The following is a 13076-nucleotide window of genomic DNA, read 5'->3' as shown; positions in this document are numbered from 1 at the left end:
TGCAAATATTTTCCTCAATTATAACTTTTTTAAATATTTTTTGATTAAAAGGTCACACACATCGCTCTCTCTCACTTATATACATTAGTTTAACTTTACTTAATTTAGATTGATTTTGCCCTCACTTTTTTTATTTTCTAAATTTTATAAATTAATCTACTTTGATTAATTTTTTACTGAAAGCAGTGACTTTTAATTTGATTCCTCATTTGGCAGATAATGATCCAAACTATAAGAAATAATATAAATAAATAATATTTTTGCGCTCACGTTAAATATTTTTCTTAAACATTAAATTATTATAAGCTAAATCCCTCGTTTGATTTAGGTTTAATTGATCGCTTAAACTAAAAAAACATTAATAAAATGAAATAATACATAAAAAGCATTCAATTTTAATAGTTTTCTTAAAATAAATATGAATACAATTCAATTAATAATTTATAAATAAATTTTAAAAATTAATTTGATAATTCTATTTAATGTTTCATATAAAAATATGAATCTTAAAAAATTGAAGAAAAAAATAATATCTACATAAATTAATTGATTTAGAAAAAACCAAACAGATTTTTCAATTCAGTTATGAATAAATAAATAGATAAATTTAATTTTAATTCTATTTAATTTTGTTAGTTAGATTAAAAAACTATTTGGGTAAATAAATAGCTAGAACATATAAAGATTAAACAAATTATTTCTGTTTTTTAGTTATATTATAATATTTACTGGAATAAAATTCTACTAACGATAAATATCTAATCAAAAAATAGTTAATTCACAAATAAACCTTATTTTCAAGCATTGATTTTAAATTATAAACACCTTCATAAGGATAGAACCAAAACTGCAAGAATTTTAAATCTAATTTTAGTTCATTAAATTTTACTTCTAGAGCTTGTATGAAATAGTTAACTAACTTAGAACTAATTTATGTTAAAATTAAGTATAAATTTTCTAGGTTGGAGATATTTTCATCGCTTTTTAGAAAAGGACTCCAAAACTAAATCCTAAATTGATAAATAAAGTTGAGAGGAATTTAAGAAAAAAATAATAAATTTAAATCAAAAAAACAAATTTGATATCTGGTAGAAACTGCAAATAATTACTGGAAAATTAATTTTCAAAGCTAGAATTCACTTCAATTTATTAAGTTAACACTTTCTTATCTTTTTAATAAAATCTTCTTTAATTTAATAAAAAAAAAGCAAAAACCTAGTCAATAAAAAAATTTATTACTTATCATCAATTTTCTTACAATCAACAATTTTCTTTCTACTTTTTTCATAAAGGATGAAAAAAAACTCTGCAATTAAATTTAATTTTAAATTTATTCCTATCCAAAATAACTATTACAAGTTGAGTTTTTTATATTTCAATTCTTATCTTATTGTTTACCAAATCAATTTTATGTTTTCATAACATGCATATAAAATAACACTTTTATGATAACTAAAATACTTAAATTAACCGATAGTACTAAAAAAAGGTGCGTTATTTAATTAGCATTTATATTAGAAATATTTCTCATATAACTCCTTGTTTTTTTGATTTAGTTATAGCGAAGCTTTTTTTAAAAAAGAGTATAAATTTAATATAATTTATCTTTATTATTAATAATGAGCACTTAATAGTTCTAGAAATACTCTTTTTTATGGAATTTATTATGTTTACTTATGAATGTGCTTTTTTTGATGTAACATAAATATTTTTTAATTAAAAAAAAATCTTTAAAGAAATACTTTATTTATATTTGAATAATTATCTCCAAATAGTTAATATCTATCTATTATTTATATAGATTTTTTTATAAAATTCTTCATTAGTTGAAGTATGTTTGTTTGTCTAATTTATCTTAAAAATACTGATATATTTTTGTAGATTAAATTTTAAAGAAAATTAATTAAATTTGATGAATAATTTTATATTGATTTCTTTTTCTTTTTCATTTTCAAAAAATTAAAATTCAAAATGTTTTTCATATTCTTGCTCTACATTTATCTATTGCCAGTTTACATAATCTATTAATTTTATTTAAAACTTTTATATTTGCTTGTAAATTAGTTTAAATTTTAACTTAAACCATAAATATAACATAGAAAAAAAAGTATTTTATTTTTTTATATTAATATTTATTTTTATAAATTTAATTATTTATTTATTTTATCTAAATTTTAAAATAAAAGATAAATGAGGTATTATAATTGATTAAAATAAATTCTCAAAGCAGTCATTTATTTTATATTTATCAATAAAAAATTAAACTCTACTATTTCGTTAAAACTAATCTAATTATATTTAATAAAATTTATTTATTTATCATTTATTTATAAGATTAATTACATTAAATTAAGACTAAAGCATTTAAGATTTTAACTGTTTTTCAATAAATTTTTTAATAAATTTATCATAAAATCCTTTAAAATTCTATTTTACTATTTTTGATTTAAAAATTAATTCAATCCAAATTTATTTAGTTACCTAAACTTCAAAGAAAAATTAGTGATGTTGAAACACTAGCAAACATTTCCAAATAAAAATGAATACCTTGCTTTTTATAATTTGACCTTTTTAGTTTTAAGTTATTATTTAACATTTAAGCAAATTTACTCAAGGCCTAAATTGAAATATTTTAATTCTTAAAGTTCGTTTGTTTATACCTTAGCTTAGTACTTAAATTCCTAAGTCTTATAAATTTATTTTAGCTAATTAATTTATTTTTTGACAAAAAATTTAAAATAAATCAACTATGGATACTAATTGATTTCATACGTAAAAATAAGAATTAGGGAAACCATCATTTTCAAATTTACAATTTATTTACCTAAATCAGATACTTCTTAATTTTCTAGCTTATTAATTCTTTTTAAAATATTTTTGATTTGTTAAATTTAAATAAAATTACTATAAACCAATATAAAAATGTGATAGCTGAGGTAATTTAGTTAACTCTTTGCTAATTAAAGAAATACCTTAATTCAAATTTTTATTTTTGCAAATTATTTAAAAATAAATTAATTTTATTCGTTTAAATTATTATTGATAACATAATTTAATTACATTAAAATTATTTAAATTATTATAGCAAGATGCCATTCCAAAATTCAGTTGTTTGAAATTAACTTATTATGAAATAGATTTTTTAATTATTTATTAAAATAAGATTTTTATATTTTATAACAGAATTATAATTTAATAATTCTTTTTGAAAATTTTTTAAATTATTATAAACAAATTTTTTTAAATTATTTTCTTGATTTTTTAAAAAATTAAGTCTAAAAAATTATGGCTAGAGGGCACTTTTTCTATTATATGTTAAGGTCATTTTTTATTTATGATTTTTTATGGAAGTGTTAATATTGATGTAATTATTAAATTTTTTATTGACCTTAACCTCACACTATTCTTTCTTTGCTTTAAAATGTTAAAAGTTTAATGTTTTCAAGGCAAATTCAATAGAAATTTACTCAATTGGATGCTATAGTTAGAATACCAAGCACTTACCTATTTGATTAACCTTTTTCAGTTTTTTTTTCTGTGGATATTTAGATTTTAAAATGAAATAAATTAGTATTTAGTTAAATGCTAAAATCTCAAAGAAAGAAGACATAAAATAATTATTATTAAGATAAAATTTCTTTTGAAAGTAATATTTTCTAAAAATAATTAATGATGTTTGTTTTGCTCTTGCATTTAAATTATTTTCAAGTTTGTTTTATATATAAATAATTATCCTATTTAGTAAGTTATGATGTATCGAATAAAAATACTATTTTTATTATAGGGGTATATATAATTACTTACAAGCCTGTATCTATAAAATTAATAATAATTATAATAAAACAATCAATTATTGTCTGAAGTTGGAATTCTCTCTCCCTTTTTTCTGAAACAGTCTTTAACTCCACTTAAAAAACAAACGATGGTACTTAAAATACTAGAGAATGTAATAGATACTTAGTTGTTCAATATTGAGTAAAGTGTTGGATAAAAGATCAATGTTATTAGAAAAATGGAGAGAAAAAATAAAAAACAGCCACAGGCATCATCACTTTTTTTATCACATTCTTTAAATACAAGTGGCATACAAGCTATTAAAAGCAAAGGCATAGATACCCTATAATGACAACAGAAAGCCAACATGACTACTAATATAATCATCATCACTATAGAGAAATAGTAGGGAAAGAAAGGATCAATATAAAAGAAGGTAAAATGATTCTATAGACAGTCTGAATTATAGTCAATAACAAGTATTGGCATCAAGATAGTACCTAAATAATAGTTTACAACACTTGAACTATTTTCAACAAAGCTAACGCCCGTGTCAATCTCATAAAAATTATCTTTTTAACTATAAATATAACCAATAGCTATGAGGACTATAATTTGTAAAGCAAATAAAATAAAATAAACTGCAGCTAAATTCTAAAAAACATTTCGTGACCTATCATGATAGTAAGTGTTGTCCTATGAGAGAAACGTATTTACAAAGTTAAGATCATAGTTTGCATCACTAACTGATCTATACAGGTAGCAATTAGAAGAGTCTATATTAGTAATTGTGGCATTTTATTTCACAATCAAATAGCTGTTGTATGCCTAGCCTTAAAAATTCTCTGTAATTGTTTGCATTTAATAAGTATTTCCGATATAATCAAGAGCCTCTTGAAACTTCTGAACAAATACAGCTAATTATATAATATGTAGAAAAATTTAAAAAAGAGGGCATAATTAAGCTAGAGAGTAAAAGAAATTGTATTTTGAGCTCATTTTTTGTTTTCTTCTTCTATTATCTGTGGTAATTAATTATTTTTTAATTTAAATATTTCAAAAAAAAAGAGAAATAATTTAAATTTTTATTTTATCTATCATCTATTGCCAACCGAATATAAATTTTTACTTTTTTAACAAATACAGTACAAGCAAAATAAAATCTAAGAGTACTTTCCTTTATTTTTAATAAAGAAAGAAAAATTTTTCTATAGTATTTTTCATATTGGAAAAAAATGTTAATAGGGAATTTTTTTATTTGGTTTTGAATGGAAAGAAATCTTTCTAGCCATATCACACACAATATTCGAATTCCTGGAAAGGTTATTTAATAAAACCAAAGCATACCTTTAAACAAACACTCATTTAAAGGCACAGAATTATTTTACAGTATGTATAACTTGTGTTTATATTTTTGGAACTCATGAACCAAAAAAATCTATCCACACATACAAAGGTGCGCAACATTATTTAAATTGTAAAATTTTTCAAGCTTTAAATCTAAAAATTATTTTATTTGTGATCATAATATTTATATATAATTTGGTTACTATTCTCCAAATCACACATCAAACACTTAACAACCTATAGCTAATTCTACAGTTAACTCCCAATAAATCTTAGAATAGCATCCCTCACCCATTTATTTGCCCGCTTTGTATATCATTTTGACCTATTAATTCTTTTTCACATACTTTAATTGACTTATCGTATTTTTGAGCAGAACGATGCTCCGAAAATCCCAAAAAGCATAATTTTATACCCTTTAAACAAATTTTACCATAAATACAATGCTCTAATTCGGTAGTAGACAAGTAGGAAAACATTTTTTTAGTGTATTTAAAAGTACTCTTTCTTGCAACATCCCCCATTATAATTGGCTCTAAGAAAAATGAAGCAAATATTAGCATTTTGGATGTTCTCAAGTCCTCTACACTCTACAGCCATCAGCACCCATGTAACAAAATTTGAAATGTAGTGGCTATTCGTGGATTCATCCCCCAATTTTGAATTTCAGTTTCCCACCTTGAACCAGGTCATTTAAAAATTTAAGTGAAAAATGGATGGATTCCAGTGTAAAATAAATGGGTGATTTATGATCACTCAGAATTTGATTTTGCAAAAAGCTGAAATTAAAAATAAAAGATATTTTGATGTTTGTTTGTTTGATTTCTGAGTAAGGAAATTGATTATTTTTGAAGTTGTCTCATTTTGGGAATTAAAAAGTAAAAAAAATAAAATTCTTTACTTTTCTTCAATTGCTTTAATTTTTTTTTCTTTCATTCTTTCTTTGTTTATTTTTTGATTTTCTTTCATTTTAAGACTTACTTTCAAACTCTATCTATATCGATTTATTTATTTATTTGATTGAGTGATATATTAATTCACTTATAAATATACTTATACGTTTATTAATCATTCATTTTAAGAAGCTACTAGCAAGTGAACTCTAATAATTACATATATTATCTTATAAAATTCATCTTTTCTTGTTTTTTTTCTTTTTTCTTTCCTTCTTTTTAAGACAAAAATCCTTAGTAATCACATCACACATATCATTTTGCTTACTAATTGCTTTGAATTTAATTTTACATTTTTGATAATCTTCTGAATCAACATTTACCTTTTTTAACTTTTGATCTATTATTATCCTAATTTTTATTGAAAAATCATTTGTTATCTATCCTCAGTATTACTGTAATTCTAACTTTTAAACTAAGTTATATAACAGAATTCTAAAAAATCCACCTTCTTTTAAGTAATATAAACCAAAAAAGTAACAAAAAAAATAAAAATAATTTTTTTCAAATACTTAAAAATAATGTTTCTATCACATTTAAAGAAATATAAATTAACTTTTTACTTAATTTACTACTTAAATAAATAGCTTTTTAGAGCAATTACTTAGTAAGTAATGTTCATTTTTATGAATAAATAATTAGATTGAAAGATAAAAAAATATCTATATCAAAGAACATTTATTCTAACTTTGCACAAAAATTAATTTAAATTTATCTAATATTTTGAATATTTAAATTTAGTTTAGGCTTGTTATATGCAATAAAATTTATAATACCTCTAAAATTTAATTGCAAGTAAAATTATTAATTGAGCTTAAATAAAAAAAGAGTGTTTTATTTTAAAAATAAGTTGATAAGCCAACAAACAAACAAACAAACAAAAGATTTTCTTCTATTTTTCAAAATTAATTATAAAGATGCTTTTTTCAATAAACTGAAACGAATAAAGAACTTAAGGTTTTATTTTACTAACTTTTCCAATGATAAACCAAGTTATTTATATTCCTTATATTCTAAATGTGTTATTTTCTAAAACTAAAAAAAGCGATTTATTTTTATTTTAAACTTTCATATTTGTTTGTAAATTAATTTGAATTTTAGCTTAAACACACAAACCTTACAAATTAAAAAAATGTATTTAGTATTTTATTTTTTTTATTTAATTTATCTAAATATAAGGGTATAAGAGAAATTTGTATTATTCTGAACAAAAATAAATGAGATATCATAATTGATTAAAATTCTCTAAGCAGTCATTTTATGTTTTCTCAATAAAATAATGAACTTTGCTATGTCATTAAAACCAATTTGGTCAATTTTTAATAGCATTTAAATTTAATTTAGTCAATGGTAACTACATTTACATTTTAATTCAATCTAAATTATATTTAATATAATTTATTTATTTATCATTCATTTATAAGATTAATTACATTAAATTAAGACTTAAGCATTTAAGATTTTAGCTGTTTTTCAAGAAAATGTTTAATGTATTACTCATAAAATCCTTTGAAATTCTATTATTACTGTATTTGATTTTAAAATTAATTCAATCCAAATTTATTTAGTTACCACAAGTTCAAAGAAAAATTAGCGAGACTGAAACACTGACTAATATTTCCAAATAAAAATAAAATACCTTGCTCAATATAATTTGACCTTTTTAATTGTTAGTTTTATAATTTATCTATTAGTTATATATTATTTAGCATTTAAGTAAATTTACTCAAGACCTAAATTCATATATGTTAATTCTTAAAGTTCTTTTATACCTTAGCTTAGTACTTAAATTCCTAAGTCTTGTAATTTATTTTAGCTAATGTATTAATTTATTTTTGATAAAAAATTTAAAATAAATCAACTATAGAGACTAATTAATTAATTTTATACGTAAAAATAAGAGTTAGGGAAACCATCTTCTTCAAATTTACAATTTGTTTACCTAAATCAGATATTCCTTAATTTTCTAGCTTATTAATTCTATTTAAAATATTTTAAATTTGTTAAATTTAAATTAAATTACGATAAATCAATATAAAAATGTGATAGCTGAGGTAATTTAGTTAACTCTTTACTAATTAAAGAAAGACCTTCATCTGAAATTTTATTTTTGCTAATTATTTTAAAATTTTATTAGTTTAAATTATTATTGATATCATAATTTAATTACATTAAAATTATTTTTAAACTCTTTAAATTAATATTTTGAGCAAGTACTTCAAATACTAAGTTAACATCTCTATCCACTTCTTTTTAACTTTTATTAAAATTTCATATTAATTTAGAATTAACAACTTGACATTCAAATAAAAAATGATTAAAAAATAAGAAAATACAATAGATTTAAAGATAGCTCTTTAATGTTATGCATCTAACCCAATTATTTGCTTAACTTAACTGCACCCTTTATGCCAATTTTATTTTATCTTTTGTTAATAAAATATTTTAGTTCATTGTATACAATAAAATACACACATTAAATTAAGGTGGAGGGAATGAATCTTAATGCATTTTAAAAGTTGTATACCGAGCTGCTCACTCCCATTTTCATTAATCATGTTTTCACTATTTTATATAAATGTCTCAATAAACTATTCATTTTACTTAATAATTTTTACGATAAATCTAGACTTAGTTTGGTTAATTAACTACATTAGGAAAGCTCTTATCCTATTAACTATGCCCCTTATTCACAAATACTATTTTTTCTAAAAACAAAAAATAAATTACTGTTTAAAATAGATTAATCAATAAAACAAAACCTTAAATCTAACTTTATTTCAGTTAAGTTGATACATTATCTAATTCCTTAAACAAGTATGTGAGCTCCGTTAGAATTTAAATTTGCAGAACTAATTAAATAAAATATATAGAATTTGAAATAATAAAATAGAATATCTTACTAAATATCAATTTATATTTTTGTTAAGTTTTATAGTTGAGATATTACTAATGATAACGATTTAGCCCCACTATATTCTACTTAGTTCATTCTTTTCAGATAAAAATAATTATTTTTTAATCAAATTTGATATATTTTTACTGTAATCGTAAACTCAATTCCTTTAATTTGGCTAAAAATGAAAGATTTTAAGCAAATTTGATAACATCATCTGGATACAGATTATTAAATCTATTTATTTATTTGTTTGTTTATTTATTTAAGTTTTAATTGCTTTTTAAATTTACCCGAAATCCAAATAGAGATTTTCTAGTTTTTGTAATTTAGCTATGCATTCTCCTGCTTACTATATTCCTAATTTTCCGATCTAGCACATGCTTATTTATAATCATATAATTTTAAAATTATTAACTTAAATTAAATACAATAAAAATCAAAATTATTGTAATATTTAAATTATTTGCCAAAGGATTTGCTTAATGTAATTATTTCAACTTACAAAAAATTAAGTTTTAGGCTTTTAAGATTTTGGCATTATGAAATAGCTTGCAAAATCTATTAAGATCCTTCTTCAAGAATGCTAAGTTATCTTTTGTTTTATTTTATAAAGTTTATTTAAATATTTCAAAAAATAAAAACTAACTTTACTCTAATTTAATTTCCAAAGATTAAAGCTAAGTATTTTGCTCTATCTTTTATTTTATTATTGAAACTATGTCAGCGCTATGTAATACAACCCTAATTTTTGAATATATGTTAGTATCAATAAAAATAAAAAGTTTATATTAAATACCATGAGTGGTGATAAGTGAGTGAAAATATTTTTGACAAATCAGCTTATTTTAACTTTTTATAAAATATTTGTTAAATAAAACATAATCTTTTATTAATTCGAGAAATTAAATACAGAATGAATATTTCTCACAATCATTTTTTTTTTATTCTTTTATTTAATTTTTTTTCTTTCTTTCTTTTTATCAAACAAATAAATAAAAATTTATAATAAAAGAATTGTATCCAAAATTAAATTTTTGAATAAACAAATTTTACAAAGAAAGTAAATAAATATTAAATAAAATAAACTTGTTAAAAAATAAAAGATAATTTTATATTTTTTTAAAATACGATTGGAATGAGTTAAAGACAAATAAGACTTCTTAAATCTCATAAAGAAAGCTACTTAGAAGATATATTGAAGAATCTGAATTATGAAAAATCTGTTTTTATTCAATCGGATTTAGAAAATGATTAATTTGCATTTCTGATTTAGAACTTAAAAAAATTATCAAATTTAACTGAATTTGGAATACAAACTGCTTATAAATCTCTTTCAGAGTCCTCCTTGTTATCTTTACTGGCTAAAGAAATTAAAAATTTATCTTAATTAACTAAATTAAAACTAAAACTTGAAAGACCTATTGAAGATAGAGATTCAAGTAAGATATTAATTGAATTAGGTGATAGCTTGTAAAACTTAAACAATTTAGAAGATCTGGCCTTAGAATTTGGCAATATGAAACTTTTTAGTGAAATAGGAGCAATTAATTTAACAACTGGATTTAATTCATTATAAATATTAAATAAATTCCATATTTCTATGTATGTTTACAACTAGTAAGAAGAAAACTTTATAAAGGAAATTTTGTCCTCTTCTATTAAAAAAGAAGTAACTGAACTGTCAATTCACATTATAAAGTATGTAGAAAAAGGAAAAGAAGAAAAAGCTACTCTTTATTCTCAAAATATATTTAATTTATCTGAATTTGCTCAATTAAATCATTTAAAGCTATCTATTGATAAAAAAATCAAAAATTATGAATTTGATCTCAAGGGTTTTGTAAACTCTCTTGAATATTTGAAAAATTTAAATAAAATCTATTTAAACATAGATCAAATGAGTTTCAAATAAGTAAATTTCAGCGAATTTTATGACAGATTATTTTAGATTGTTTCTTTAGAAGAACTAGAAACTCGTTTGGTCATTTCTTAAATTGATAAAGAAATTACTTTAGGTGAAAAAATGTCTGAAATTAGCTAGTTGAAAACATTAAATTTAAAGCTTGTAAATAAAGGCAAGAAATCAACTCTTAAATTTGGCTAGAATATTTCTAAATATAATCAATTTCGTAAGCTTTAGTTAGATTTTAAGCAGATAGAACTGAGCGAATGCGGATAATAAGTTTTCTTTTAAAATCTTTAAAAGTTATAGTAATTTACTTCTAAATTAGAAATGGAAAGCTTAACTCCTTCATTTGTAGAAAATTTGTAATTCTTGCATCAATTAAAAGCTATAAAATTTGCAATAAATAATATTTAATAGTAAATAGCTAGTAAAATTTTACCATTTTTTAAAAGCATTAAAAATTTAACAAATTTGGAGATTATAGAAGTGTGTTGTGGTTTAGGTTATTTAGTTACTAGCTAGGAAGATTTCGAAGACTGTTTTAAAAATTTAGTTAATTTGAGAGATTTCAAAATCTTATAAACGAATAGCTATGATGTAATTAAAAATTTTTAACTTATTGCCCCTTTGTTAAAAAATTTAACTTAAGTTGAAAGACTCCAAGCTGTATTGGAAATAGTAGAAATTCCAGATCAATTAAAATTAATTAGCTAAAATTTAGGATAGTTAATTTCTTTAAAGAGCTTAAATTTAAGAGTTATAAGTTATATGCACTACAATGAGTACTAGCTAAGATAAGAAGATATCTAAAATTTACTCGATGGTATATCAAATCTAATTAACCTCGAATCCTTAAATATTTATTTTGATACTAATTTTAACAATTATAATTTCTTATATTAAAATCTATCAGCTGTAGTGCAAAATTTAACTCAATTAAGGTATCTCGCAGTAAATGGAGGTTCAAAACTACATTCTATGAATAATATTTTTAAATTGAAAAGTTTAGTTTTCTTTAATTATTTTACTTATTGGTGAATAATAAATAATTACTTTCATCTTCATAAATTAAAGAATGAATACTCATTCCCGTAATTTTATCCTGATTAAGGAGGTACTCAACTTATAAAATGATATTTATTAACCAATAAATAAAAGCTAAGCATCAAAATAGTCATGTATGAATATGACAATTAGTTTTAAAATGATCCTTCTAGTTTTAAGAAAAAATATTTAAGAAAAATGATTTGTTAATTATTAAAAACAGTGCTTAAGATTTTCAAGTAACTTAATTAAAATATCTATTATAACATCATTTAAATAAACTTATTGCAGAGCCAAAATGAAAGACTCAAGTTATTAACTTTTAATATCTTAATCGCATCTCTAGCAAAAATTATTTTTTGTAAATTTTATCAAGTTTTATTTTTGAGTACAAAAAAATTTTATTATTATAAATAATATCTTTCTTGCGTAAATTTATTATTATATTAAATATTTTAAATCAATGTTGTAAGGGAAAATATTTTTTCATTAAATACAATGAGTTTACAAAATAAATTTAAGATTTAGCACAAGAAACACCGTCACATACATGAGGCTTTTTATTTTTTTAGACCCTGATTATATAAACAATTCTATTTAATTAGAACAATTTTTTGAATTTATTTTTAAAAAATCCTTTTTGTTTACAATTACTTTTTAAAATTTAAATTGATTTAAAAATTATTTATTTATTTATTGTTTTATATTTAATCATAATTGAATTCAAATTTTAATGGATAATTTGTTTTTTGAATAAAATGAATGACTCAAAATATATTCCATATAGTGAAATTTAAAAATTTTAAATTTTATTATTAAAATTATTCTGAATTAATTACTTACTATTTTAAATTTATTTTAGAGAAAAATTTAAATATAATTAATTAATAAAAATTGTCTAGAAGATAAATTTGTTTAAGGTAAATTTAAATTAATTGTTTTTTAAAGTTTCTACTATTTTTGCTATTCAATATTCATCAAAAGTTATTTATCTAACTAAATAATTAAAGGAATTTTAATAAAATAAAAACTCTAAAATTAAAAGACAAAGCTAATGGACCCATCTTACGAATAATTGTTTGATTAGGAAAAGTAAGTGCTTAAACTTAAATAATAATATGAAGAAAGTTAGATAACTCAACTGATTGAAAAT

General features: G+C 20.6%; 4 protein-coding genes across 4 annotated transcripts; 1 reads left to right on the top strand and 3 right to left on the bottom strand. All coding sequences in view use genetic code 6, as the record gives it.

Moving 5' to 3' along the window:
• Positions 1-3846: 3846 nt before the first annotated feature.
• Positions 3847-4635, bottom strand: TTHERM_00013670 (transmembrane protein, putative; the record flags this gene model as incomplete). Its single annotated transcript, XM_001008346.2, has 1 exon — positions 3847-4635. One exon carries the CDS (start codon positions 4633-4635, stop codon positions 3847-3849), a length of 789 nt encoding a protein of 262 aa, XP_001008346.2.
• A 773-nt stretch (positions 4636-5408) lies between these two features.
• On the bottom strand, positions 5409-6523 carry TTHERM_000013669 (hypothetical protein; the record flags this gene model as incomplete). Its single annotated transcript, XM_012795688.1, has 1 exon — positions 5409-6523. Exon 1 carries the CDS (start codon positions 5682-5684, stop codon positions 5409-5411), a length of 276 nt encoding a protein of 91 aa, XP_012651142.1. The 5' UTR covers positions 5685-6523.
• Positions 6524-7342: 819 nt separating this feature from the next.
• Positions 7343-9907, bottom strand: TTHERM_000013668 (kinase domain protein; the record flags this gene model as incomplete). The annotated part of the gene is made up of 18 exons (XM_012795687.1): positions 7343-7451; positions 7508-7600; positions 7647-7733; positions 7801-7890; positions 7965-8054; positions 8098-8187; positions 8245-8331; positions 8411-8500; positions 8550-8639; positions 8693-8782; positions 8837-8926; positions 8978-9067; positions 9118-9207; positions 9264-9353; positions 9476-9565; positions 9625-9714; positions 9770-9822; positions 9884-9907. The coding sequence occupies 18 exons, from the start codon at positions 9905-9907 to the stop codon at positions 7343-7345; spliced, it is 1533 nt and encodes a 510-aa protein (XP_012651141.1).
• Positions 9908-10108: 201 nt separating this feature from the next.
• On the top strand, positions 10109-11917 carry TTHERM_000013667 (hypothetical protein; the record flags this gene model as incomplete). Its single annotated transcript, XM_012795686.1, has 1 exon — positions 10109-11917. The coding sequence occupies one exon, from the start codon at positions 10109-10111 to the stop codon at positions 11915-11917; it is 1809 nt and encodes a 602-aa protein (XP_012651140.1).
• Between the last annotated feature and the right edge of the window lie 1159 nt (positions 11918-13076).

The sequence above is a fragment of the Tetrahymena thermophila genome (genome assembly GCF_000189635.1).
Source record: "Tetrahymena thermophila SB210 genomic scaffold scf_8254803, whole genome shotgun sequence".
NCBI classification, from domain to species: Eukaryota; Ciliophora; class Oligohymenophorea; order Hymenostomatida; family Tetrahymenidae; genus Tetrahymena; species Tetrahymena thermophila.
Note: the sequence above shows the minus strand (reverse complement) of the source record. Positions and strands in the feature narration are given on the sequence as shown.